At 46.7% G+C, this 25,742-nt stretch overlaps 2 protein-coding genes and 1 long non-coding RNA gene across 5 annotated transcripts; 1 reads left to right on the top strand and 2 right to left on the bottom strand.

Annotated features, from left to right (window-relative positions):
- The first annotated feature begins 843 nt into the window (after positions 1–843).
- Positions 844–19,825, top strand: srgap1b (SLIT-ROBO Rho GTPase activating protein 1b). 3 transcript variants are annotated; one of them, XM_077544191.1, is made up of 23 exons: positions 845–1,226; positions 7,197–7,392; positions 7,471–7,525; positions 7,700–7,807; positions 8,914–8,976; positions 9,598–9,795; positions 9,885–10,013; positions 11,399–11,620; positions 11,691–11,792; positions 11,864–12,061; positions 12,143–12,227; positions 12,369–12,396; positions 12,460–12,493; positions 12,578–12,638; positions 12,741–12,818; positions 12,886–13,020; positions 13,116–13,221; positions 13,299–13,523; positions 14,254–14,333; positions 14,452–14,632; positions 15,681–15,812; positions 15,886–16,216; positions 16,382–19,825. In XM_077544191.1, exons 1-23 carry the CDS (start codon positions 1,160–1,162, stop codon positions 16,808–16,810), a joined length of 3,243 nt encoding a protein of 1,080 aa, XP_077400317.1. In that variant the 5' UTR covers positions 845–1,159; the 3' UTR covers positions 16,811–19,825. The 3 variants fall into 3 exon arrangements, with proteins under 3 accessions (XP_077400316.1, XP_077400317.1, XP_077400318.1); XM_077544190.1 differs by having other exon boundaries at positions 844–1,226; positions 7,197–7,525; XM_077544192.1 differs by lacking the exons at positions 845–1,226; positions 7,197–7,392; positions 7,471–7,525; positions 7,700–7,807 and adding an exon at positions 7,874–7,938.
- LOC144034963 (uncharacterized) lies at positions 1,026–20,332 on the bottom strand. Its single transcript, XR_013288331.1, has 3 exons — positions 20,302–20,332; positions 11,450–11,771; positions 1,026–1,075 (listed from the first exon to the last, which is right to left on the bottom strand). It is a non-coding gene; the product is annotated as an uncharacterized LOC144034963 (long non-coding RNA).
- A 540-nt stretch (positions 20,333–20,872) lies between these two features.
- On the bottom strand, positions 20,873–25,456 carry kics2 (KICSTOR subunit 2). Its single transcript, XM_077545373.1, has 3 exons — positions 24,189–25,456; positions 23,136–23,433; positions 20,873–21,784 (listed from the first exon to the last, which is right to left on the bottom strand). Exons 1-3 carry the CDS (start codon positions 24,442–24,444, stop codon positions 20,965–20,967), a joined length of 1,374 nt encoding a protein of 457 aa, XP_077401499.1. The 5' UTR covers positions 24,445–25,456; the 3' UTR covers positions 20,873–20,964.
- Between the last annotated feature and the right edge of the window lie 286 nt (positions 25,457–25,742).

Here is a 25,742-nt window from a genome sequence, read left to right as displayed (position 1 = left end):
CAGCTCACTCAGCGATCAAACTAGCAACTAATAGCTACCCACTAATCAGGCACATGAATATTCATCTGAAATGAAGCATCACAAAAACACAAGGAACAGTGGGGGGGGTAAACGTACCAATGTGAGCGCTGGTGTGTTTCATAAATGAAAATTGTGAAATTTAGACATGTAATTACTTCCGCTGCATTTGGGTGGCGAGAAATAGAAATCGTTTATTGTACTGCACTGCCATCTTGTGGACAAAGAGAGACAGTGAAGAACATTGTCCATGCCAAAAGCATGGCATAGGGCAACCCTGGACATTTTTCTTCTGAGAATAAAAGCTAAGTTGACGTGACATTATTTGTAATTAGGGAGTTATATTGTCAATAGTTAGTGAAAAGAAAAAAAAATCCCAATCAAATTAGAGTAATCAATGACTTTGCAGTGGTCCAGCGCTACATTTCAATACTATTTATTTTTACATCAAATTTTATCTTTTGTAGCCGCTTTTTCGTGAAACATTTGAAAACTACATTTGAAAAATGAAAAAATAAAAAACCATAAGGCTCACATCTTCCAGTCAGCCACTAGAGGGAAACCAAGGCACACAAATCAAAATCATTTCCACGTCGAGACAATATTGACATTGAATCAATTTTTAATGACTAAAAGTTAACTTTGTAAACATTGCGTGGCTGTTACATTAAACAATATCGTCAATTCATACACGAAACACGCATGTTATAATTAATTTTTAAGCTTCACGTGAAAGGTCTAATTGGCTATGACGTCACCTGTCATTCACCCCCACCGCGCGTCGTGGACACACCCCTTCACCTGTCAATCCCTTTCCTCGCGTGGCTCTCCGCGCGCATGCGTGTCCCCTTGCGTGTCGACCTCGTGGGCGTGTGTCCGGAGCGGCACGGGAGCGCGCACGTGCCTCCGCTCACGTGTGCGCATCGTGACGTGCGCGCTCACGAGAGAAGCTAATTGCCGTCTGACTTGATCTTCCTCCTCCTCCTCCTCCTTCTCCTCCTCCTCCTCCTCATCGTCAGCGTGGAGGCTGCGGCAGTGCGAGGACCTGGCGAGCATGCTGACGGGCAAAGAACAAGGCGGGAAATAATCCTTTTTTTTTTTCTTTTTCTTTTGATGTGGTGACGTGCTTGGTGGAGGCGACATGTCAAACGCCAACAAGAGCAAAAAGGACAAAGAGATCCTTGCGGACTACGAGAGCCAAGTGAAAGGTAAGGCGGGAATCTTGCAGCACGCGCACGCGCACGCCCACGTGCACGGCGAGCATCGTGGGGAGCGTCACGAGTTCATCCTGAGTGCTGCATGAAGCTGGAAGTGTTTTAGGGGGGCGAGGCTGTCTGGGGTTCAGGGTCATAGAGGTCGGGTGCTAGTGTGTGTGTGTGCGGGGTGTTCCTAACACACCCCACACACACACACCCCACCCTTTCTATTCAGAGCGCACCATGGTTACCAGCCTCCCTGCATCATGTGCCCTTTAGGAAAAAAGACACCTGCTAGGATGTCAAAATGCCAGGATGATGACACTTTAAACCCCCTCCCGCAAACATCCGCACGTCCGGCCCACCTGCCACGTCCGCTCGCACCCGGTGCTCACTCCTCGTGAAGATGGGCAATTCGGTTTAACACGGGGCGGCTCTCAGTCAGTTGAACAGAAAAAACAAAAATCCTCTTCATTCAGAATTCCAGATGACCTTTCCCCCCCCCCCATTGTACAAGATGCAAGGACATTTCTATGCACATAAAATAATCAATCATGTTGTCAGACACATTATGCCCATGTATGGAGTTACTGTTTTTTTTCTTCCAAATGTTTTTGGGTAAGCATTCTTTTGTGTTTGCGCGAGCGGGGATGCCCTGCAATAAAATGACCACTCACACAAAATGAGAAGCGCACCCCCCCCGCCCCCCCCGGCCTCGGAACATAAAGCTCTTGTAACTATGTGCCTCCCAAGTCTGCCTCGCTGTGCCGCTTCGTGATTGGTGGAAAGCTGGAGGCGGCGTGTACGTATATTAGACGCAGGCCGGGCCAGGTGGACCAGAGTGCTGAGAAAAGCCCTCAGATTCTACAATTACAACACATCCTACTAGTGCGCTTTAGTGTACTAGATGAGTAAAACAATTTGGCGCACTAGAAGAACAACTTCCTTACTAGTGCTACTGGATGAAATTTCTGTGTAGTATTGCGTCACATGTACTTTTCTAGTAGTGCATTGTACTAGTGCGCTAATGTCGTACAGTGGAAGGCACTCGAGGAAATTAGATCTCAAGTGTGTTAGTCGTACAGTAGTGGAAGGCAAGAGTACAAAAAAAAGCACTAGTAACACAGTTGCTTGACTTGTGCACCCTACTAGTGCATCCAAGTTCTACTAGTGTGATGAAATGTCATACAGACAGTACTGGGAAAAAAATGTCACTAGTATGATGGTCATTCTACTAGTGCACCCTAAAGTGTGTCCTAGTCATTCTACTAGTGTAACTTAGTTGGATTACTAGTACACAATTTTATTTTTTATTTTTACTATTACTAGTGCAACAGTCATTCTACTAGTGTGCTGTAATGTCATACAGTAGTGGAAGGCAAGAGTACAAAAAAAATCACTAGTAACACAGTTGCTTGACTCGTGCACCCTACTAGTGCATCTGAGTTCTACTAGTGTGATGAAATGTCATACAGACAGTACTGGGAAAAAAATGTCACTAGTATGATGGTCATTCTACTAGTGCACCCTAAAGTGTGTCCTAGTCATTCTACTAGTGTAACTTAGTTGGATTACTAGTGCATAATTTTTATTTTTATTTTACTATTACTAGTGCAACAGTCGTTCTACTAGTGTGCTGTAATGTCATACAGTAGTGGAAGGCAAGAGTACAAAAAAAAGCACTAGTAACACAGTTGCTTGACTCGTGCACCCTACTAGTGCATCTGAGTTCTACTAATGTGATGAAATGTCATACAGACAGTACTGGAAAAAATGGCACTAGTATAATAGTCATTCTACTAGTGCACCCTAAAGTGTGTCCTAGTCATTCTACTAGTGTAACTTAGTTGGATTACTAGTGCACAATTATTATTATTTTTTACTATTACTAGTGCAACAGTCGTTCTACTAGTGTGCTGTAATGTCATACAGTAGTGGAAGGCAAGAGTACAAAAAAAAGCACTAGTAACACAGTTGCTTGACTCGTGCACCCTACTAGTGCATCTGAGTTCTACTAGTGTGATGAAATGTCATACAGACAGTACTGGAAAAAATGGCACTAGTATGATGGTCATTCTACTAGTGCACCCTAAAGTGTGTCCTAGTCATTCTACTAGTGCAACTTAGTTGCTTTACTAATGCGCAAAATTGTAAAATAGTAATAAAAGGCAGGAATGGGAAAAACTGTCACTAGTGCGCACTAGTCATTTGACGAGTGCATCCTATGAATTGTGGATGAAAAAGAGCTAAACGGGCAGAACAGCGGCCGAGTGGTTACGGGTTGGCGGTACGAGTTCGAATCTGATCTGGGCTCTTGCCGTGTACAATTTGGAACGTGAGCGTGCGCCGAGAAAAGCCACCATGCAAACTTCACACGGACTCGAACCCGGAACCTCCCGACTACGAGGCGGACCTGTGACGCACGAGGTGGCCACGTCTCCCCTCCTGAAAACGCGACGACAGCGGGAACGGTGGCCAGAGGACCAATCAGTGGAGTGATGATCCAGCAGGTTTGTGCCCTGGTGTCCTTGAACCCGGTTGCCACGGTAACGGAGGCCTTTTTCAACCCTCCCTTGTTCTCATTCAACTTTACGGGCGGGAAGTGGACCGACGCAAACGATTCCAACTTCAAATCTCTCAGCTCACGTAGACTAATACAGTGCCGCCTTGAGATACGAGTCACCCGATGCTCTAGTTTTTCAAGTTATGAGCCGTCGTTTTGAGGATTTCCATGTTTTTTTTGTTTCGCTTCAGGCAACACGTGTATTACGTCTGCTAGCTTAATGCTAACACAGATAAGACATTTGTAAACATCTCTCATTTCATTTCATGATGTTATTACGGTATGTTTTTTAGGTGATTAAAAAAATATTACAAATGATTTATGTTTTTGGGTAGAACAAATTAAAGTTGTATCTCAAGGCACGGCTGCGCATGCCACCTTTTTTGGCCCACAAATGCAAATATTCCATATTTTGACCCCCGTCTCCGCCGATCCCAACTTCAAGTCGGGCGTTCTCCGTTTCAGCAAGTTAACAAATCCCTCGCGTCGAGACAAAAGTCTCATTGGTGACACGGAAGCAGATCAAGCAAAGCGCTACCGTCCGCCGACGCCATCGGCGCGCTTCAATTAGCCTCTTTGTTGGAACTCGATTGTCTCGTTCACGCTCAAAACGAATGCTTATCTGATTTCACTTCTTCCGTACACGAAGCGCGCCGACGACGGCAAATACGACCGTTACACAGCCAAAGATGGAGCTTTAAACAATTTTTTTTTTTTTTACACAACTGTGGGCTCGCCAAGCTTGAACAGTCAAAAAAGAAATCGTGTAAGTGTTGGGAATTGACCTTCATAAAATATTGACACAAAGTAACCCAAAAAAGAAACACATGAAAGATTAAAAATTTGGAGGCTGCAAAGTGGTCACGCTCCAGAAGACAAAAGCGCTTTTTGCTAAGATTATGTAACACTTCAATAAAATAAAATAAAACAATTTTCCTTTTTTTTTTCAAATAGTTCAATAAAAATTGACCAAAAAAATGCCCTTGTGGCAATTAGGAAGGAACGAGTCATCATTCCTTACTCTCTAATCAGTGTAAGCGGAATATTTAAGTGTACTATATAGTTGACTGGAACGATTAATCGAATAGTCCCTAAATTCTCAAAAGGGGCGTTTTCATATCGTTGACTCCGTTTGACCAAGTTGTAAATATTGAACTAATTCATTTAAATGGCATTGTTGTCAATAAATATAAATAAACAAAGCACATTATAAAATAATGTGATAAGTAGCGATACACGATCTCCCTCATTGGCTGAAACTTGTTCTGTTTTTGTTTTTCATCCAGTACAATACATTTGTAAGTATTCAATTGTATTTCTCAACGCATTTGCATTTAATCATTTACAAGTGTTTGTATTCAAACTCGAATCGAGCTTGAATTGTATTCAATACAGTTTAACGGCGCACAACACAAACAACACAAAATGCACATTTCCGCGTGACAGCCTGACAGAAGGTTAACGCCAATTTAGCGGCGCGCTTCAAAGTGCCGGGCGCGGACGAGCTGTTACAGCTGGCGACCAATCAGAGGCGAGCCTTCAACTCCTCGTTGAAATGAAAGTGTGGCAGATTGTTGGCCAGGAAATGGAGATGCGATCAAGGACAGTAGGGGAGAGGAGGGGAGGGGCGGGGTTGGGGGGGCGGGGGGTAGGCTGTCCCTCAAAAGCCCCAAATAATAGATGCGAGTTCCCGGATTTGAACCCCGAACCTCAGAAGTGCGATGCCTACGTGGCAGCCACCAGGCAGCCGCGCCGCCCTCCTCGACACTCACATTGAAATCGTTGTAAGTGGAAAATGCGGATGCGGCGGATCGCATTCCCTCGCCGTCACCTTCGCCGTCACGTGCTTCACACACCGAATGGTTGCCTTGACAACAGGTAGCAGAGTAGAGAGGCTCCCTGAGGATCCAGCCTGTGGGCTTGCTTGCGCGTGCGCGCGTACGCGTGAGTGAGAGAGTGAGGCCGATTGTGTATTCTGTCCTCGCCTGCTGTCGGGAGACGGATGCGTCCCGAACCAGCCAAGCGTGCCGCCTTGCATTACGGCGCCAACTGGAGGACCGCTGCGAGTGCGCGCGCGCGCGAGCGAGCGCGTGCGTTTGTAATGAGATGTGCTCCAAGGTGACTCGCGAGGTGGAGAAGCCTCGCGCAGTAATTAGAAGGATTAACAAGATAAAGCGGCCAAACGTCCACGTTTGACTGACGTACGTACACGCGCAAACTAGTGAAACCAACCACCCGCTCTTTACAGGACGTCGGTCACAAAATCAGGTCGGGCTAAAAAAAAAAAAAATGCACAATGTGTCAAATATGTGTATCAATTTGTTGATTTTCAAATGGCAAATGTGAAATATTGGCAAATGGCATGCATGCTTCTGAAAAACGTGCGTAACGGGTTCAAGTTGGCATGAATGTGGAAAAATATGGAAAGTATCGAAAATAATGTGCGGAAAGATGGAATGCTGACAAATGGGGAATAATGGTTCCCAATAGGTCCTGAATTTTGTCATTTTATTAAAGTTTTGTCCTCTTTGCGTGTTCCTAAAAATTTGAAGACAGATTTAATGTAAGAAAAAACACCTTTGCAAGATGATTTATTAAAAAAAAAAAAAACAGAGATCTCTGGACATCGCGACAGGCTCCAAACATCACATAACAGGTGGAATTTCAGAGTGCCGAATGTGTCCCTTCCGCGTGTAAAATGGCTTCTTATAGTTAAACAGACCGCCTCTCTTTCATTTGTAGACAAAACATACTCTCTGGGTACTTTTCCCGTGAGCGATGGCGAAAACAAAGTCAGGGGTGTGCGTTCGAGACAGATTCTGTTCTCAAGGACCAAATGTGTTTTCGCACAGAACGCTGAGAAGGAATTTTTTTAGACTAAACAATATGTTCCAGCTTAGTTTAAGGTCAAATTATTGAGTTCAACACTACCTCACGTCTACAAAACATTTCGGCATGGTTAATATAAAGAATTAAAATGTTAACAATGGTTAATATATGAAATGAAAGAATTTAAATGTTAATAATATCTAACAAGTTGAAATGATTTCAAGTGGATAAAAAATGTGGAAGTGGAAGGAGGAGTTCAGTAGAAATATCAGCACGTATTTGCCGTTTTTGTAGAATACTGAAAAATGCGGAATTTAGGGAATGCAAAAAAATGGTTGGAATGAAATGTGGACGTCTCTTTGAACGAATTTCAAAGGGAATTACTGTCAGGGAAAAATGGAGTTGTGGTTAAATGCTTTCCAAGATTTGGTTCACCTTCTCAAGCTTAAATGCGTTCAGTAAAATGCGTTGAAAAAGTGTCGCCGATAAGAATCCGCGTATCGAGCGTCGATACTGACCAAATGTGCAACAATGCACAATTTGGGACGAAAGCCGCCAAAGCAAAAGTGTGGGCCTTTTTGTGCGTTTAGATGTGCGAGCCCAGCTGGTGGAGCAGCAGCGCTGCTTGGAGCAGCAGACGGAAATGCGCGTCCAGCTGCTCCAGGACCTGCAGGACTTCTTCCGCAAGAAGGCCGAGATCGAGACCGAGTACTCGCGCAACCTGGAGAAGCTGGCCGAGCGATTCATGGCCAAGACGCGCAGCACCAAAGACCACCAGCAATACAAGTACGGCAACGGCCTGCGCCCGCTCCCAGAAAACCGATCGCACCCACCGCAAAACCGCCTCTTGTCTGCTTCCTCTAGAAAGGACCAGAACCTTCTGTCGCCGGTCAACTGCTGGTATCTGCTGCTCAACCAGGTGAGCGCATGCATTTTTGGGGGGGGGGTTGGCCGTCAAATCTCAATCCCACAAAGTTCCCCCGTCTGCAATGTTTGCAAAATTCCTGTGGAAATTTACTGGCCGCTTTTTGGGAAATTTCCCACGAAAAGCGTCCAAATGTTGCCGCGTGAAATGTGTGGCGTGTGCGTCCAGGTGAGGCGGGAAAGCAAGGACCACGCCACGCTCAGCGACCTCTACTTGAACAACGTCATCAGCCGCCTCACGCACATCAGCGAAGACTCGGCACGCCTCCTCAAGAGGGTCAGCTTCGTCATCATCGTCGTCATCGTCATCGTCATCATCATCATCAACATCAGACGTGAATGGCAAAGCGAATGAAGCTGAGTGTCTGCCTGTTCGCACTGCAAAGTTGAATCCAAATTGGAAAACAGGTAGTTGTGTCAAAAAAAATAAAAAATAAATTGTGAAGAATCCATTCTAAAAATTCTGACCCCCCCAAAAAAATTGTTACAAAATGCAAAGATATAATTCCCATTGGAAACAATGTAAATCCAATTAATTGGTCCGCCCCCTAAAAAATATAAACAAAAAAAGATGTTTTCTCGAGAATAACTAGTTTGACATCCAAAAACATTGTGAAATAAACCATTTCTGTGGTATTTTAAAGCGTATTATTATTAGCAACTCGCGGCAATAACAATTTAGTTTGTACAAAAGCGAGCGGACAAATTTGAGCCAAATGTTAAAGTACAACTGAAGTGTACTGAACTGTCACGAATGCACTACTTGATCCCAAAAAAACTATAACTGCAACATTACGCATAGTTTCAATATTTAACTCAGTGATTCCTTAGCGTACCACTAGAGGGAGCCCACATAGTACTAGTTTAATAATCATCAGCCTAAACGAGAGAAAAAAATATATCGTACAGATAAGTGGGGGCAAAATGGTAAATATGTATAAATGTCGTGACTGACTAAATTTATGGCTTGCAAAACCAAAGTCGGACATGAAATTTAGCGACTTGACGCGCACACCAACTCCCACGTTTGACACTCGAGACTCACTCGTGCCTCAACGTTTCGCTCCAAAAGTGAAAACAATGTGCTTTTGCTTTTAAAAAAAAAAAACATTGCAATGTTTTATTCAACGTGTGTGCGCTAAGCCGGGAACGCTCATCCCGCGCCGCGGGAAAAAGTCAAGTCAGTTTTGCGGCGCTCTGCTGGGCTTAGCGGCTAATTAAACACGCACACGCGCACTTCCCCGCCTCCCGCTTTAGCTCATCATCTTCATTATTAATCCTCTGGAAGAAAAAAAAAAAACATCCTCGACGCCATGACGACGACCTGCCATGAACTTCGCCACCGTCCTTCGACTTCATGGCGTATTTTGTGTCTTGGTTTAGAGCAAGGAGATCATCTTCCAGCTTCAGGAGGATCTCATGAAGCTTCTTAACGAGCTCTACACCGTAAGTGCCAGCACGCGCACGCGCACACGCACGCGCACGCGCACACGCACGCGCGTTGACCTCAAAAGTGGAAGCTGGCGGCGTTCCTCCAAGTGGCGCCTCGTCAGATTCTTCTGTCTTGTCGCTTCCTTTCAGGTTTATTCTTGGAATATTAGGACTTTTTTTTTTTTTCTGGCCTTATTTCAAAGTATTGGTATTGGCGCGAGTAGTCGATACCGCCCACACTCCTGTGGCTGTTTTGCGATGATGAAACAAAGAATGCATGTCTGACAGATGCCCATTAAGATGCAATTTATGGAAGTATATGTATAGAAATCTAAAAAGATAATGAAAATATTGTTCATTTCCAGCAATTTGAAGGAAAAAATGCTATATTGGAATTATACGTACATGTCTTTCTTTTAAATGATCTGTCGCAGTGGTAGAGGTATCGGCGCATGGTATCGGTATCAGCGACTCGTCAAGTGTTGAGTACTCGTACTGGTATCAATCTGAAAATAAAGCGGTATTGAAACTTGTAACATTTTGATTTTTGTTTTGTTTTTTTGTCCACAAAAATTCTTGTTGTATCGTTCGAGAAGAAGCTTTTGTTTCATGATGTTGCAATTTGGCGTTGCCTAGGTGATGAAGAGCTACCACATGTACCACGTGGAGACCATCACCGCCGAGAGCAAGTTGCGCGAGGCCGAGCGGCAGGAGGGTCGGATGAAGGGCATGTCGGTCGGGGGCGGTGCCGCCGAGCCCGTCTTCGGCCTGCGAATCGAGGAACGCCACCAGAGGCGCAACGCTGCCCGCAAGATGGAGAAAATGCGCGAGAAGGTACCGACGCACGGATGGACGTCTGCAGACCGCACGTCATCACCAGCCACTTCACCGCCAATTTTCACACTTGCTTTGGCTTCCTTCAGAGGAAGGCGAAATATTCGGAGAACAAAGTGAAGACGCTGAAAGCGCGCAACGAGTACCTGCTGACTCTGGAGGCCACCAACGCCTCCGTCTTCAAGTACTACATACACGACCTGCCCGACATCATCGACGTGAGTTCCTTTTATCTGCTAAATACTTAAAAGTGGTGACACACTTTGGACAACAAAGGGAGGAAGCAAGGAAGGAAAGCAGTATGTATGAATGGAAGGAAAGAAGGAAGGAAGGAAGGAAGGCAGGGAGGAAGGGAAGGAGAGAGGGTTTGGAGGAAGGAAGGGAGGGAAGAAAAGCAGGGTGTATGGATGGAAGGAAGGAAGGAGAGAAAAGGAACTGATGAAGAAGGGAAGGAAGGAAGGAAAGCAGGACGGATGGATATGGATGGATGGAAAAAAGGACAGAAGAGGGGGAAGGAGGGAAGGAAGGATGGACAAACAGAAAGGAAGGGAGGGAGGAAGGAAAGCAGGATGGATGCATAGAAGGAAGGATGAAGGGCAGAATGGATGGAAAGCAGGATGTATAAATGGAAGAAAGTAAGGAAGGAAGGGAGGAAGGGAAGGAGGGAAGAAAAGCAGGGTGTATGGATGGAAGGAAGGAGAGAAGGAACTGATGAAGGAAGGAAGAAAAGCAGGACTGATGGATATGGATGGATGGAAAAAAGGACAGAAGAGGAGGGAAGGAAGGATGGACAAACAGAAAGGAAGGAAGGGAGGAAGGAAAGCAGGATGGATGGATAGAAGGAAGGATGAAAGGGAGGGAGGAAGAAGGGCAGAATGGACGGAAAGCAGGATGTATGAATGGAAGGAAGGAAGAGAGGAAGGAGGGAAGGAAAGCAGTATGTATGAATGGAAGGAAGGGAGGAAGGAAGGAGGGAAGATAAGCAGGGTGTATGGATGGATGGAAGGAGAGAAGGAACTGATGACGGAGGGAAGGAAGGAAGGAAAGCAGGACTGATGGATATGGATGGATGGAAAAAAGGACAGAAGAGGGGGAAGGAGGGAAGGAAGGATGGACAAACAGAAAGGAAGGGAGGGAGGAAGGAAAGCAGGATGGATGCATAGAAGGAAGGATGAAAGGGAGGGAGGAAGAAGGGCAGAATGGACAGATGGATAGAAAGCAGGATGTATGAATGGAAGAAAGGAAGGAAGAAAGATTTGAAGGCAGGAAAGCAGGGTGTATGGATGGAAGGAAGAATGGAAGTAATCAGGGATAGTATGAAAAGGGAAGACGGAAACAAGGATGGCATGAAAGTAAGGAAGGGAGGAATGACGATGAAAGGAAGCAAGAAACGATGGATGGCAGTAAGGAAGAAAAGAAGGAACATACTACAGTATGTTAACAGGATGATAGAGAAGGAAAGAAGGATGGAAGAAGAGTAAAGAGGCAGGGAGGAAGAAAAGATGGAAGGGAGGTTACAAGGGTGTCATGGAAGGCTTGTTTAAAGTCCGCCTCCTTTTGGCATTTTGCTGTAAATGCGAGCGTCTGGTGTGTTTGGGTCCAGTGTTGTGACCTAGGGTACCACTCCAGTCTGAGCCGGGCTCTGAGGACGTACCTGTCGGCCGAACTCAGCCTGGAGGCGTCCAGGCGCGCCGGTCTGGAGGTCCTGGAAGGCGCGGTGGAGGGTCTGGATCCCGCCCGCGACCGCCAACGCCTGCTGGGCCTCTACCCCACCGCCTTCTGCCCGCCGGCCCGCTTCAGCTTCCAAGCCCACATGGGCGACACGGTCGGTACAAGACGTCCCGCCGTCCGATCACGCGACGTCATCTGATCATGTGACATTTGCGCTCCGCCAGGTGAGCCAGATCGCCTCCCAGCCGCAGGTGCAGGCCGAACTCGCCCTGCGCCTCACGCAACTGCAGACCCGCCTGGCCTCGCTGCAAATAGAAACCGAAGAGGTCAGACATGAACAGCAAGTACTTGAAACCTTGGCGGGTGGATGCGCGTCATTCTCAGATTTGGTCCGCAGGTGAAGAAGACCTGGGGGGCCACGTTGACCACCCTTCAGGACATGACGGTGCTGGATGACTACGACGTCTCGCAAAGCTTCACTCACAGTCCCTCGTCCGAGTCAGTCAAGTCCAGCGTGTCGGACGGCTACCTGAACAAACCCAGCCTGGCCAAGAAGCGAGCCAACCAGCAGGAGACGGAACTCTTCTACTTCACCGTGAGACAAAAGTTGCCCACGCGATAAGACGGCCGGAGCGAAGACAAAATGAGATTGCGATTCTGTGTTTCCGTCTTGCAGAAATTCCGCGAGTACCTGGAAGGGAGCAACCTGATCTCCAAGCTCCAAGCCAAACATGACATCCTCAAGAAAGCCATAGCAGAAGGTGACCTTCTGTTCTATCCTTGTACTAGGACACTTTTTTTCTCTCACCAATAAGACAATTCAGCATCTGCTTGACCCAAAACGTTTGACAAGCCCTGGACTCGTTCGTGTACTCAGATTTATCCCATTTTGTGTCCGGCAGGCTACAAAGCGGAGCTGCTCACCACCAGGTAAGATTCTCACTCCTCAGCTCAGCCGTTGACATCGTCTCAATGTGAAATTTCATCTTTCAGTCGCGGGCGCAAGAACTCGCACAGCAAGCACCAGGTAGTCTTCAACTCCAAAGTGAAAAAGTTCTTGATAATTGTTTTATTCATGCCGTGAGGAAATTTAACGCGAACATGTTGACAGGACTCAAGCAAAGCCATACCTCTGCTCGTGGAGAGCTGCATCCGCTACATCAACCTCCACGGTACGCGGACGCCAAAGCAACTGACTCCAGATTTTCTAGAGTCTGGACTGCAAATGTAGAACCCAGAAAGGTGACGCTTCAAAGTCTTTCCATCCTCCACAGGTCTCCAGCATCAAGGCATATTCCGGGTGTCTGGTTCTCAGGTGGAGGTCAACGACATCAAGAACTCTTTCGAGAGAGGTGAGCGCCGGTTGGCTCGGGAGCGAGCCAGAACCTTGCGGATTTTGACGCGTCTTTCCCCGTCCAGGTGACGACCCGCTGATTGACGAGGAAAGCAACCATGACATCAACTCGGTGGCCGGCGTCTTGAAGCTGTACTTCCGCGGCCTGGAGAACTCGCTCTTCCCCAGCGAAAGGTTCAACGACCTCATCGCCTGCGTCCGTGAGTGCCGCTCGATATACGTGACGAGTTCATTGTGAACTGGGCCACATCCCAGTTACAAAACCTGTGCAACCACATCATCTCGTGGTGTGCAGGTATGGAGAACCTCTACGAGCGAGCCCAGTGCATCCAAAAGATCCTCCTGGGGGTCCCGAGGGCCACGCTGGTGGTGATGCGCTACCTCTTTGCCTTCCTCAACCAGTAAGTTGCACTTCCTGTTCCTCATTCCAGCTACTTCCTGTCCAAGCGCAGCCTTTACATCAGGGTTTGTCCCGCAGCCTGTCCAAGTACAGTGACGAGAACATGATGGACGCCGGGAACCTGGCCATCGTGTTCGGCCCGACTCTGCTGCCCACCCCGGACTCTCTAGACCAGGTGGCCTGCCAGGCGCACGTCAACGAGGTGGTCAAGACGGTCATCCTGCACCACGACAACATCTTCCCCGACGCCAAGGAGCTGCCGGGGCCGCTCTATGAGACCTGCATGACCGGCGAGCAGTACTGGTGAGAGTTTTCTCAAATTGAATTCCTTGACGACCATTTGGGACTTGTTTTCATTAGTTGACGACACGGATGCAAGCGGTGGCGCGGGATTCACAGTCAATAATCTGTCTAGTCTAGTCAATCTACTCGTGCGTCCTTGTCCTACTAGTATACCTGTCATACAGTTAATTCTGTAGAGTACATTTTGCCTCCTGGACGCCTCCCTAAAGAGGTGTTCCGGGCATGTCCCACCAGCGGGAGGCCCTGGGGACGACCCAGGACACGCTGGAGAGACTATGTCTCTCAACTGGCCTGGGAACGCCTTGGGATCCCGCCGGAGGAGCTGGTTGAAGTGGCTGGGGAGAGGGAAGTTTGCGCTTCCCTCCTAAAGCAGCTGCCCCCGCGACCCGACCCCGGATAAGCGGCAGTAAATGGATGGATACATTTTTACTCTAAACGGAGTCTATTTGGTCCCACTTGTAACTCCAAGACCAAAATCGATGTTTTTGGTCTCCTATAGGTTGTGAGTTCCTTCCTCAACCCTTGTGTAATTTTTTTTGTATTACTATTTTTTATTTTACTCTCTTCCAAATGTAAATTTTACTCTATTTAGAGTGGGACCAAATAGACTCAGTTTCCATTTAAGGCCCCCTTGGTTATTTTGATGTTTCTGTAATTGCGCCTTTTATCCTAAACTGTTGTGAATACATCTAACTGTCCTGTAATATTTTTTTACAATTTCTTCCCACAGTGAGAGTCCATTCAGCGAGCCAGGAGCTCTCGAGGAAACCGAGGCAGACGCCGGCACCGAGACCCAGACAAGCGACGAAGGTACACACAGATCTGTTGCCATGGCAACTGCAGCCATGGCGACAGCCCTCCCCTCCCTCCTCGCGCCGCTTTTTTCCTGCGTGTGAATGAAAAGCCTCGCACGCGGTCTCTTCTACAGAGGGCGAGGCGGTGGAGGCGGTGGCGAGGTTCGACTACGTGGGGCGCTCTGGCCGCGAGCTGTCCTTCAAGAAGGGGGCCACGCTGCTGCTCTACCAGCGCGCCTCCCACGACTGGTGGGAGGGGCGTCACAACGGCAACCGGGGCCTGGTGCCGCATCAGTACATCGTGGTGAAGAGCAGGCAAGTGCCAGGCCAACGCCGCCGCCGCCGCCGCACGTACGCCAGGTCGCCTTCTCGCTCAACGGTCGCTCCGACCGACCGGTCGAGACAAGTCATACATAAAGAAACGTCTCTATCCTCGCAACATGGCGGCCATGTTTCCATGGCAACCTGCAATTCTCATTCATTCCGCAGAAAAAATGCACTGAAACCACGCCCCGCTCAGCTGTGAGCTGTCAATCAAGTACCACTACGAGTCCTGGAAAAAATGCAGACACAATAAACACACATGACACGGTGGCTGTGGAAATGAGGAATCCATTTACTCAAAACTGCCTCGTCCAACTGAACTCGTTATGCATTAGTTATTTTTTTTCCCCAATTCGTGGCTCATTAATCCTCAAATCAGACAGACATGTTTGAGCCGCAAAAGCATATCCCTTTAAAGCCTACGATGGCTGGAATATATCCCACAGGCTGGTTGTGGAGTGTCCACATGCTGGCTGCCAAGTTGGACTAAAAAAAAAGAAAAAAAAAGCCGTACATGCACTTGTGGCTGACAACGAGGCACTCCCAAGCGGCCACTCAAGCGCGAAGCCCCGATCCACTCGCCTAGTATCATGTCGGATCTCACCCCTTCTTTTCGATGCCTGGCCCTTTTCGCCTCTCACTGACGTGCGCACACTTACAGCCAACAACGAGGCGTTCTAAAGCAGCCACGGCAGCAGACCGCATTTTGCGGCTGTAGGCATCACTAGTTGAGCTAACTGCAGGTGGCAATGGTGGCAGATAACGGCTAAAGAAATCTCTGGATTCACTTTCACAATTAAATGACTTCACTTGCTTGAATTTTGCGACAGTTTAGTTCAAACTTAAAGACTTCAGATGTCCACATTTGACTTTTGTCTCCCACCTCTGGCCAAACGGCACATTGACATTTGGAAATGAATCCGATTGGCCGAGCAGCCTCAGTGACTTCTGATGAACTCCCTCCTCACTAATTACTATCAACCACTTAATTGACGACTGCTCCTGGCTGACGGTTGTCCGATTGTGTTGATTGGTTTAGGGGTGACGCCATGTCGGACACGTTGAGCCAAAAAGCCGACAGCGACGGCGGAAGCAGCAGCACCGAGGACAAGAGGTCCACACGAGACCTGTGCTCGCCCACCGACATCCGACCACCCGAGTCGTACCACAGGTAATTTCCAGATTGAGCCCAGGACAAAATGAATTTCCAAGTAGTCACTGGCGATGCCATCCCCTTGTGGCAGTCACAGGAGGAAGCGAACCGAGGGTTTATTCCGCCGTCCGCTGGGCCGCTCCACTGACTACCACGGCAACGGTGCGGCGATGGAGCGCAGCTCGCCCCCGGTGACGGGTCATTTCAGCCCCCGGGACCTTCTGCTCGGGCGCGGCCAGGGCCCGACGCCTCCCCCGGACAGCCCGGAGCGCCGGCGCCGCTCGGCCGGCGTCGCCATGCCCGTTGGCCGCCGCGACTCGCTGCGGAGGCCCGAGGATACGCCCGTCCGCCGCTCCGGCAGCGGCCAGCACGGCTTCGACTCGCATCGCTCGAAGGCTCCCGACCCCGGCGCACTAGCTCAGGTACGCTCCCGAAGTCTCTTTCACAGTTTTTTTTTTTTTTAAAGAAAATGTCAATGATGAGCCTGGAAAGGGTCGTTTGAAAAGCAGCGTAAATATGCGTAAACATGTCCAAAATGAACACGGTACGGTTTTGGCGCGGCCCCTGATTTTGTTCCCCCGGTGCAGGATATCGAGGAAACGGTGAGCGTGGCCCTCGGGGACTTCCGGCTGCTGGAGCGTCAGGGCCGCAGGCCGGCTCCGGACGTGGTCCTGGACACCCTGGATCAGGTGAAAAACGGCCCCCCGGCCCCCTGCTCCTCCGAGTCCCCGAGCCCCCACAGCACGCCAAGCACGCCGGGTACCCCCGGCACCCCTGGGACCCCCGGCACCCCAAGCCCTCTCGGGCCCCTTAGTCCCGTCAGCCCTCTGCCAGGACCCCCGCCTAGGCCGGCCAACCCGTCCCCGGACGCCCTGGGTTCCTTCAAGCCTGTGGCGGCCGCTCGGACGGGGGTCCCGCTAAGGCCCCCCGCCCTGAGGCCCAAGCCCGCCGTGCCGCCCAAAAGCAGCACGCCGCCCCTCCCCCCGCCGCCGCTCGACAAATCCTGCACCATGTGAGCCAAACCGGGCCGACTGCAAGTGGGCCACAAGAGGAGAACAGGGTACCACCAAACATTTTGAGGGTAGAAACTCGGCCGAGTGAGGGTTTGAAACGTGCTCCTGCATCTGATCTAAGATGAGAACAATAATAATCATCATCATGATAACTAGAGAATGCAATTTCCGTAGAAATTGCGTGTGAATGCTGAAGAGCTGAACTGCAGTAGAATGAAGTGAAATGTAGAATGTGAGAAGTAGAAATAAAAAAATATATATACTAATTTATATATTATTTCCAGTGGTACCTTGACTTGTGAGTCATCGCTTGTATCGCAAATCAACTTATTGAAATCAATAGAAATGTGGTGAATATTTTCCAGCCTCTTGAGTCGGGCTGCTGGCGAGTCGAGGTACCACTGCACAAATATGAGAATTGCTCAAATTAGTGCAAGTAATGACGATTTCTCTACTATTTCTATCATGAATATTTAATAAGTATGATAACATAAAGAAACAAAGTAACCATGTAGAGTGAATGCCTGAATTAGCGGAACGACTTTTCAAGAATTCTTTCAAATCCATTGAGAACTTTAGGTCAAAAAATTTGCAACATTTTTTGCATTCATGTGAAAATCTTTATTGTGGGATTTGGAGAGTGTGAACGGCGCTTTCCAATTTGTCGTGAATAAGTTGAATTGAATACATCGAGAAAATACATTGAGTCCAATTTGGACTGGGGGATTTTTTTTCCCCCGCAGGAAAAGTTGGAATTTGGGGGAACGGGAATGTTTTTTTTTAGGGTGCAAAATAACACGTGAATGCTCTTCAGTATTCACCCACTGCTAATACTGATATGTGTGTGTTGTCAGGTTGCTGTTTTCTCTTCTTGTTGTACAGAAAGAAGCATTTAGCAGGCGTTAGCCAGCCGTGCTAACAGCTACATAAGAGACCTAACGAGTAGTTCTAGTCAAGTGAATGTTGGACTGTCGCGTGCCCTGGCAGGGCCTTGACGCTCTCGCTCTCGTTTTATCTTTAGTATGATTTATATGGGATTTGTTTTCTACTCAGTTCTGCTGCTAAAACCCACGGGGGACGAAACACAAACGTCCCAGCTAATTACTTAACGAATGAATGTTTTTAACGACTGTTCATCTATTGAATGTTACTTAAGAACTTTAAAAGCCTTCTTCTTTATGGGGTGAGAGGGGGACGTTCATACAGGGTGCCACGCTTGGAGGGAACTTTTCTGGTGTGTGTCTGTTGTGCGTGCGTGCGTGCGTGCGCGTGTGTGTGTGCGTGCGCACTGCTTGTCTTGGCCTTGTATGCGCAAATCTACTAGAATAGTGATAGACGATAGATTATTCATGCCTGGCTTGAGTGCCCGAACACGCGAGAGCAAGCTGGGAAACAAGCATGCCACTTTCTAGATGTGCGTGTGTGTGTGTGTGTGTGTGTGTGTGTGTGTGTGTGTGTGTGTGTGTGTGTTAAAAGGTTTACCTGCTCCCTACACTAAAGGTTCTCAAACTGGGGTCCCAGGACCCCCAGGGGGGAGAAATATAATGTGCGATAAATGATCATGTCGAATATTGAAACGTGCATATGGGGGGACCCTGTTCTAGCTTTGGGCCAATTAAAAGCGGGCTCTGATGTAGTTTAAAAAAACACATACGCTGGCTGATAAGCAGCCAATGGAGTTTTTTTTTTTTTTTTTTTATGTGACTAAGATGGCCCCGCCCCTCAAAACATCCATTAACTCTTTGACTGCCAGACGTTTTCAGAAAAGGGATGCCGTGGGTGCCAGCCGATTTAAGCATTTTTGACTGATCTTTCAAGGTCCACAGAAAATTATGTGTTTGGACTATGGAAACACACATACTACCAAATGAAAGATTGGACTCTCATCTTTCATCAGAAAAAAAAGTTTGTTTCTACCTCATTCCATTTTTCAGTAATCAACAATAGAAAATGGTTAGTTTCACCTCTTTTTTGAAAAAAAAACGTCTTTTAACGTCTTTGGCACTCCTCCATAGGATTTTACTAAACGTTGTTTAACGTTTTTGGCAGTCAAAGAGTTAATAATTGACATCGCTCATTTTAATTGCCATGCAAAAATAAATACATTGAGAAAAAAATGCTAAATGCTAATATGTGCTGCAAAAAAAAAAAAACATGACTAAGCAGTGGATCGGGGGGTTAGCACAAATATTTGCAAATAACAGGATAGCTTACAAAAAAGATCCGTGAATAAATGATGCCTATTCTGACAGACAAAAAATAATAATTTTTAAGCGACAATGGCAGAGCTTGCTATGTGCCGATTGGTCGGCCCTCCTTTCTGTCCTGCAAGAGCCCTTTGAAGTTAAAAATAATAATAACAACAACAACAACAACAACAACAACACATGGTGTTGAAACAGGAAAAACACCAGAAGACGAGCCCGCGTTGTGAAAACATCTCCCCTGTAAGGAGATCCCCGGACCCAAAAAGTTTGAGAACCTCTGCACTAAACTCACAAGCTAACCTTAAACTCACAGGAAGTGAACAGGGTGGGGCTCCGTGTTAAAAAAAACGCCCCTAAAAGAAACACTTGAACAGCACAGCGAATGTGAATGTGAGAACGAGAGAATGTGAAAGTGCCTTTTTTTCATGTTTTTTTTGGGGGGGGTTTGGGCTTCAGGGGGTTTGGAGCACACACGCATGCCCAGAAGGAAGCGCTGCAGCACTCTGAATGAAAGAAATCCTTCAAACCTTTGCTAGAGTTCTCACATTAGCCCATTTTAACTTTTTTGCACATTGACCTTGTGTAGGATTCCGTATGTATGTACTCGGCATGTAGCATCATCACATGTTGGTGCAAGGGGGTGGGGGGGGAGGGGGTTATCTTTGAAAGTGAAAAGAGGAAAAATGTTCTCGTCTGTTGGTGTTGACGTGTTTGAAACCCGAGCTTCCGTCACGTGAGCTCATATAGCCAAAATGGATCGTATCAATGTGTCGTATTTATATTACAAATAAATTACAACTCAAGTCCACAACATGCTGACTCGGCTTTTTCTTCTTCTTCTTCAAAGTGCTTTTTGCATTGCTTGGTCTTGGTCACTTTATTAGCGAGACGACAGGCACAACCTAGACTAGGGTGTGCAAACTTTTGTGCTCAAGTGCTAGTTATGAGTTTTCTTTCAAATCAAATTTTGTAGATTAGGTTAGATAGTGCAAATACAAAATACGTTAAATTATTTACATTTCACGATTAAGAAAATAGACGGAGGAATAAAAAGAAAAAGAAAAAAAGCGGCTGCGTCACAGACACGTGACCACAGAGACTCGAGCACGCGTCGCACACGTCGCAGTTCAACACTCATTCCTCCATTTCTCCCCCCCTCGGTAAATCAACAAACAGGACACCAGCCTATTCTCATTATTCTCTTTGCCACTTCCAGTAGAGCGACTGAGGGAACACACTTTGTGTTTTTACTGTTGTTCGACGCACATATTACACAAAGACGCTCACCGGGAAAAAGACGCTGCAGCCGACAGGAAACGATAATCCGGAAGTCCAAACATGGGCGTAGCTTACCGTTAAATAAGACTTTTTTCGCGCCATTCAGAAGTCAGGTGACTGAAAGTTTTTATTTGATTGAATAACGTGTTTTTTTGTCATTATTTAGTAGTGGCCAATGTGGGACTTTATTATATGAATAGTTACTGAGAACCGAAATGTTTAAAATGCCTTCTCAATGAAATATTGTTCAAATATATACAAAATGGTTCCACGTGATGCCCAGGGGGCGGGGCCAAGCGTTTAAAAAGGTTCAGTTAGTAGTGTTGCGGGAGAGGAAGGTACCGCGAGAAGAAAAGTTGGCACATTCGACCCAACTGAACTCTTGGAAGTTGAACTCCAGTCAGTGTTTTTGTGAATATATTTTTTGTAACTAGTATTTTTGCTGCGTTTTTGGATTTCCTGTAAATATCCACTTTGCTGCACTGTGGGACGTTTTACACAATAAGTCCCATTGGTGCATATTTGTGACTACGCCATTTATTCCGATGAAGTTGAAAGGAAGCCCGCAACACCGTCAACAAATATTTCAAGTCTTTATTGGATCAAATGAGTACAACCTGCGAACGTCAAATCAAAATCAACCATGAAAGTAAATGTCATGTCCCGCGGGACTCATCCCTTGGATCCCGGCTTGAGGGTCCCAAATGGTTTGGAGTTTCGCAGCGATCCGCAGATCTCCTGCAGGAAGGCCACCACGTTGAGATCCCTGTCGGACTTCCTGCCGTCCAGGATGACCACCAAGGTGAAGTGCGGCTCGGGCCGGGCCAGGTAGTAGGTGCTCTGGACCTTGTCGTCGTAGAAGTGCACCACCTTGTCGGGCGCGTTGAGCTCGGGGGCGCGGTCGCCCATCATCATGACCACGTTGGGCCAGTGCGTGAGCGGCCGCTCGCCCGACGGCAGCGACACCACGGCGGGGAACTGCTCCACGCCCTTGGGCGCCTCGCGGTACGAGTGCGGGTGGTGGTAGCCGTGGCCCTGGAAGCTGTCGGAGCCGCGGTTGTCGAAGACCAGCGACACGCTGGCGGCGTCGTGCTTGCGGACGAAGGCGCAGATCTTGCCGTGGTAGTCGGGCGTGGCGCGGGCGGTCAGCGCGCGCATGTCGGCCGGCGCGGTCTGCCGGCTCAGCGCCTCGTGGAAGTAGAAGCTGAACTTGGCCAGCAGGGCGGCCTGGAAGCGCTGCAGCCAGCCGTACAGGTGCGGCGGCTGCACGCTCTTCTGGGACTGGCCTCCGAAGAGGTGCTTGCGGGTCTCCTTTTGGCGCTGGAAGAGCTGCCCCCACGCCGTCAGCTTGGCGGTGGCGCCGTGCAGGCTGAGCAGCGCCGGCAGGAAACGCCACTCCGACACTTGCGCCTGGCAGCGCAGCAGCTGCGTCACCACGTCCGCCTCCGTCTGGAAGCTCTCCTCCACGCGGCCCAGGATGGGGTGGTGGAACCTGCGGGAGGAGCCGCCATTAAGCGCCACGCGTGTGTCAGGCGTGCTTTATGCACACGCAGGACGTCACTTTGTTGCGCATCCCTGGAGAGAAGGCGCTTCTAGCGTTCAGCACTTTTCTTCCTCTGACCTTGTTATGTTTTTTTTTTCTCCTTCGAGCCGCTTCATTTATCATCTTCCGCAATTAATGTCATGCTTCTATAAAAAACGTGGCGCACGTACAGTAAAGACCCTCACGGGGGACGGCGGGGAAGGCTCCTCCACCTAATTGGAAGAACATTTCAGCCAATCAGAGGCTTGAAAAAAAGATCCGGAGAAGATAACAGCGACTTGAGAGTCATCCAGACTTTCACTTAAATGTATGGCTGGAAATCTGATTTTTATTGAAAATGTTGCTTCGCTTTTTTGATGTATTTTTGCTTCATTTTTTCCAGCATTGAATTGCATCAACTTGAACAGAAATAAGCAATTTGTTTACAATCTTTACAGCCGATGCTTTTTATTTGTGTTATTTTGCATGGACGTCTACTTATGTCAAATCTGCTTCAGCTGCTATTATTATTATTTAGCAGTGTCAGGTTGATTACATTTTTGAATCAGAATTAATGAATAGCATGACTTCAATAGTTAACTCACGATTAATCACAAATTTTATATATGTTCTAAATGTACAATAAATTGTGCAATAAAATATTTTTTTCTAAGTTTCATACTCTTGTTAACAAAAGCAGGGGGGAAATAAACTAATAGAAATATGGTTGCATCTTTTGGTCATTGAAACAATAATTTCATAATTCATAAAATTGAGTTAAAATAAAAAAAGATTAACTGTACTGTAAAAACAAACAAACAGTGATATTGATTTGTGTTGGTCATTTTTCTGCCACTAGATGGCATCATTGCATTTGCAAGACATTGGTGACAGCTCAGTGCATTTTTCTTTTCATATAATCTAACATAAAGTAACAAACTCTGTACATTCTTGAAATGGTAGAATGCAACTTGACCCCAGTCTCCACAGATATATGCATTATTATTATTATTAAATTTACTACAGCTAAATTTTGACATGTCTGCTGTGTTGCGACTGCAAGTCCCCCAATCCAGGCTTTCCAAGTAAGGGGCGGTCATTAATCACGCTTCTTCTTGGGGAGGTCATCAGCTTCGACTGATGACGCACGGCTGTACATCAGCAAGTGTTACACAAACACATCGGATTGAGTTTGATACTTGAATATGATACCTTAGCTTTAAATTAAAGCTCATTTCTCTTTTTTTTTCTAAAATTCTCCCCCATAGAAATGCATCCCAAATGCCCGGCCCGCTTTGCGAGCGTCTCCCTCAACACTCACTTGGAGCTGTACTTGTGCATCACGGCGTCCAGCGCGGCCACTAGCGCCTCGCTGTTGACGCTCTTCTGTCCGGCCAGCGCGTGCATCTTCTCGTAGAGGTCGGCCATGTCCACGCGGGCCTGCGCGAAGTGGCACAGCTGCTCGGCCAGGTGGCACAGCAGCTCCTCCAGGTAGGCCGCCGCCAACGAGCCCTGCTGCTGCCCGTGCCGCCCCGACGTCACCACCTTGCGCAGCTCATTGTGCAGAGATGTGTAGATGCTGCGAGTGGAGTCCTTGCGGCTGAAGAACGACTGACCTCCTGCAGGGTGGGAAAAAAGACAGAAGGCAGGGTATACTCGTCGTGTGATGCAGCGCCCTCTAGTGGCTACAAAACAACCCAGCAGGAACTTTATTTGAACTTTGTTACAGCTTCTACCATTAGACAAACGTGTTGCACAACAACTGCACTACAGTAGACTCTTGTGTGAATGCTTAAAATAATGTTCGATTAAAACGCTGCAGGGAATAATTGAACCATAGAAATCGGATTGACCAGTGAAAAGATGTGAACTGTGATTTAAAAGGTAACTATTGAAAAGTAGTTTCCAAGTTTTTCTGAATGGTGGGAACATTTTGAATTTGTAATGGCTTTATCTTGTGGTTAGGTCAAATTATGTTAATATTTGTCAAGTGTGGACGTGTGAAACCCTTTGAGTCCCTTTTGTGATCAAGAGCATTGTAAATAAAGTTGGCATGACTTGATTTAGAATGAAAGATGGGGAACTTTTATTGTTGAATGTCACTTCACTTAAACATTTTGTTATTTTTTGCGTGGTAAATGTAAAATGGAAATGGAATGTGGAACAAGCGGTAATTTTGGGGATGTGGAAAGGAATTACTTGCATTTCATGAATTTTGTAAATATTCCAAAATTTGTGGAAGGGAACGTCAAGAAGGTGAGAAGAATGTAACAACAAAATATGGTGTTTTCAAGCAGACTTGTAACAACTGTGCTTGGCAGCATTTCTGGCAATTTGTGGTTGAAGGCAGATAGAATGTCCTATTTTGTTGTACCCATTTTCTGTCCCAGGAAGGTCATGTTGTGGTAAGCCTTCTCGGCGGCGGCAAGGTGGGCCAAGGCGCCCAGCAACGCGGCCCAAACGGCTCCAGAGCTCCGGCTGCTGTTGTCTTTCTCCTTCTCCACGTAGTCTTTGGCGCGGTCGAATGAGAACATGCCGAGCTGCGTGAAGAAGCTTTCCAGGATGGCCTGCTCGCGGGGCACCGGCCGGAGCAGCTCCTCCGACGCAGTCGCCGGCTCCGCCTTAGCCATGGGCGCGCTAACGAGCTAATCGAGCAAAGTCACGCTTTGTCAAGTATCGCTAATGAAATTAAATAAAAACATTCCGTCCGCTACAACACACACTTTTAAGTACTTTCCAAGCATATAATACTTAATAGGCACGACCTATACTTGGTTTAAATCGTATAATAATAATAATTACATTTAAAAAAGGCTAGATGGCTAACACCTCGCTGCCATGTTGTCTCGATGTAAATACTACGGCACATCCAAAGGGTCAAAACGGATTAGTACGAAAGTCAGCTGTCCAAAAATGTCGTTTTAATGTCAGTCACTGCATTCCAGTTCTTCAATTGAAAAGCCGAACCTCATATAAGTTTACATGTAGACAACTTAACATAAACCACAAATAGCAATTAGAGATGAATATTTTGGATGTTTTTTTGTTTTTTGTTATTTTTTGCGATTGCATTATTTTATGTTTATGTATATTGTGTACAGTACATCACATTGTTATACTTTGTAGTTGTATTATTATTATTAATTTTGCATTAATTTTGCTTTGTTTTGCTTGACTGTCTGCAGTCAGGACATCATGTATATGAGAAACAATAATTAAGAAATTAATAAACCTATTTTTCAAGAGGCCAACATCTCTATTGAAAATCTCCGTGATAGGTTAGTACATAACATTCATTTTTTTTTGGGTGGTGATTTGTTTTGTTTTTAGCTGAAACCATCAAAATTATTTTTAAGTGTTTAGTGAACCTTCATATTATGACTTTCATTTACGGAGTTGAAAATGTGGGGGGGAAAAATACTTTTTCCGCAATAACCTGAATTATTGAGATTCAGCAATAGAATTTAATACAGTACATTATTTAACAATAAATCACAGCTAACCAATAAAAGAGCACACGTTTAGTGACCTGTCACAAAAGTATGATATAAATCATATTGTGAAATAATACAGCTATGATTAGTCAAATAAATTAGATGCGGTAAAGAGTGAAACTATATCTTTACTGTAACTCAGTGTTGCTACTTTCACTTGAAATTGATTTAGAATACAGTAAAATACAGTAGGCCTATGAAGGATTTCATTTATGTGCACAACCGCTACACTTGCCAATGTATGTGAAAGTGTTCTCTGTCTGCATTTGATAAATGACTTTATGGCACAAGGTCTGCATCAGTGCTCGTTCCCAGAAGCCGTAGCCTGGATTTGCAAAGTGATAAGGTAGCAAACGACAAATGTTTTGTAAGTAACCCACTTAGAAGAACAAGATGAAGAATCTCTCTCACAGTGTGGCTGATTTGACGTGGTT

Source organism: Vanacampus margaritifer, chromosome 15, assembly GCF_051991255.1.
Source record: "Vanacampus margaritifer isolate UIUO_Vmar chromosome 15, RoL_Vmar_1.0, whole genome shotgun sequence".
NCBI classification, from domain to species: Eukaryota; Metazoa; Chordata; class Actinopteri; order Syngnathiformes; family Syngnathidae; genus Vanacampus; species Vanacampus margaritifer.
This window is presented reverse-complemented; position numbering and strand designations above follow the sequence as displayed.

What these genes read in the sequence shown, in the direction of transcription:
- srgap1b (XM_077544190.1), top strand. Translation starts at nt 1,160, where the DNA reads ATGTCAAACGCCAACAAGAGCAAAAAGGACAAAGAGATCCTTGCGGAC. An exon ending in CAAGAAAGCCATAGCAGAAG is followed by an intron (nt 12,228 to 12,368) that starts GTGACCTTCTGT and finishes TGTGTCCGGCAG; the next exon opens with GCTACAAAGCGGAGCTGCTC. An exon ending in CAAGAACTCTTTCGAGAGAG is followed by an intron (nt 12,819 to 12,885) that starts GTGAGCGCCGGT and finishes TTCCCCGTCCAG; the next exon opens with GTGACGACCCGCTGATTGAC.
- kics2 (XM_077545373.1), bottom strand. Translation starts at nt 24,444, where the DNA reads ATGGCTAAGGCGGAGCCGGCGACTGCGTCGGAGGAGCTGCTCCGGCCG. An exon ending in CTTCCTGGGACAGAAAATGG is followed by an intron (nt 23,434 to 24,188) that starts GTACAACAAAAT and finishes CCCACCCTGCAG; the next exon opens with GAGGTCAGTCGTTCTTCAGC. An exon ending in ATGCACAAGTACAGCTCCAA is followed by an intron (nt 21,785 to 23,135) that starts GTGAGTGTTGAG and finishes CTCCTCCCGCAG; the next exon opens with GTTCCACCACCCCATCCTGG.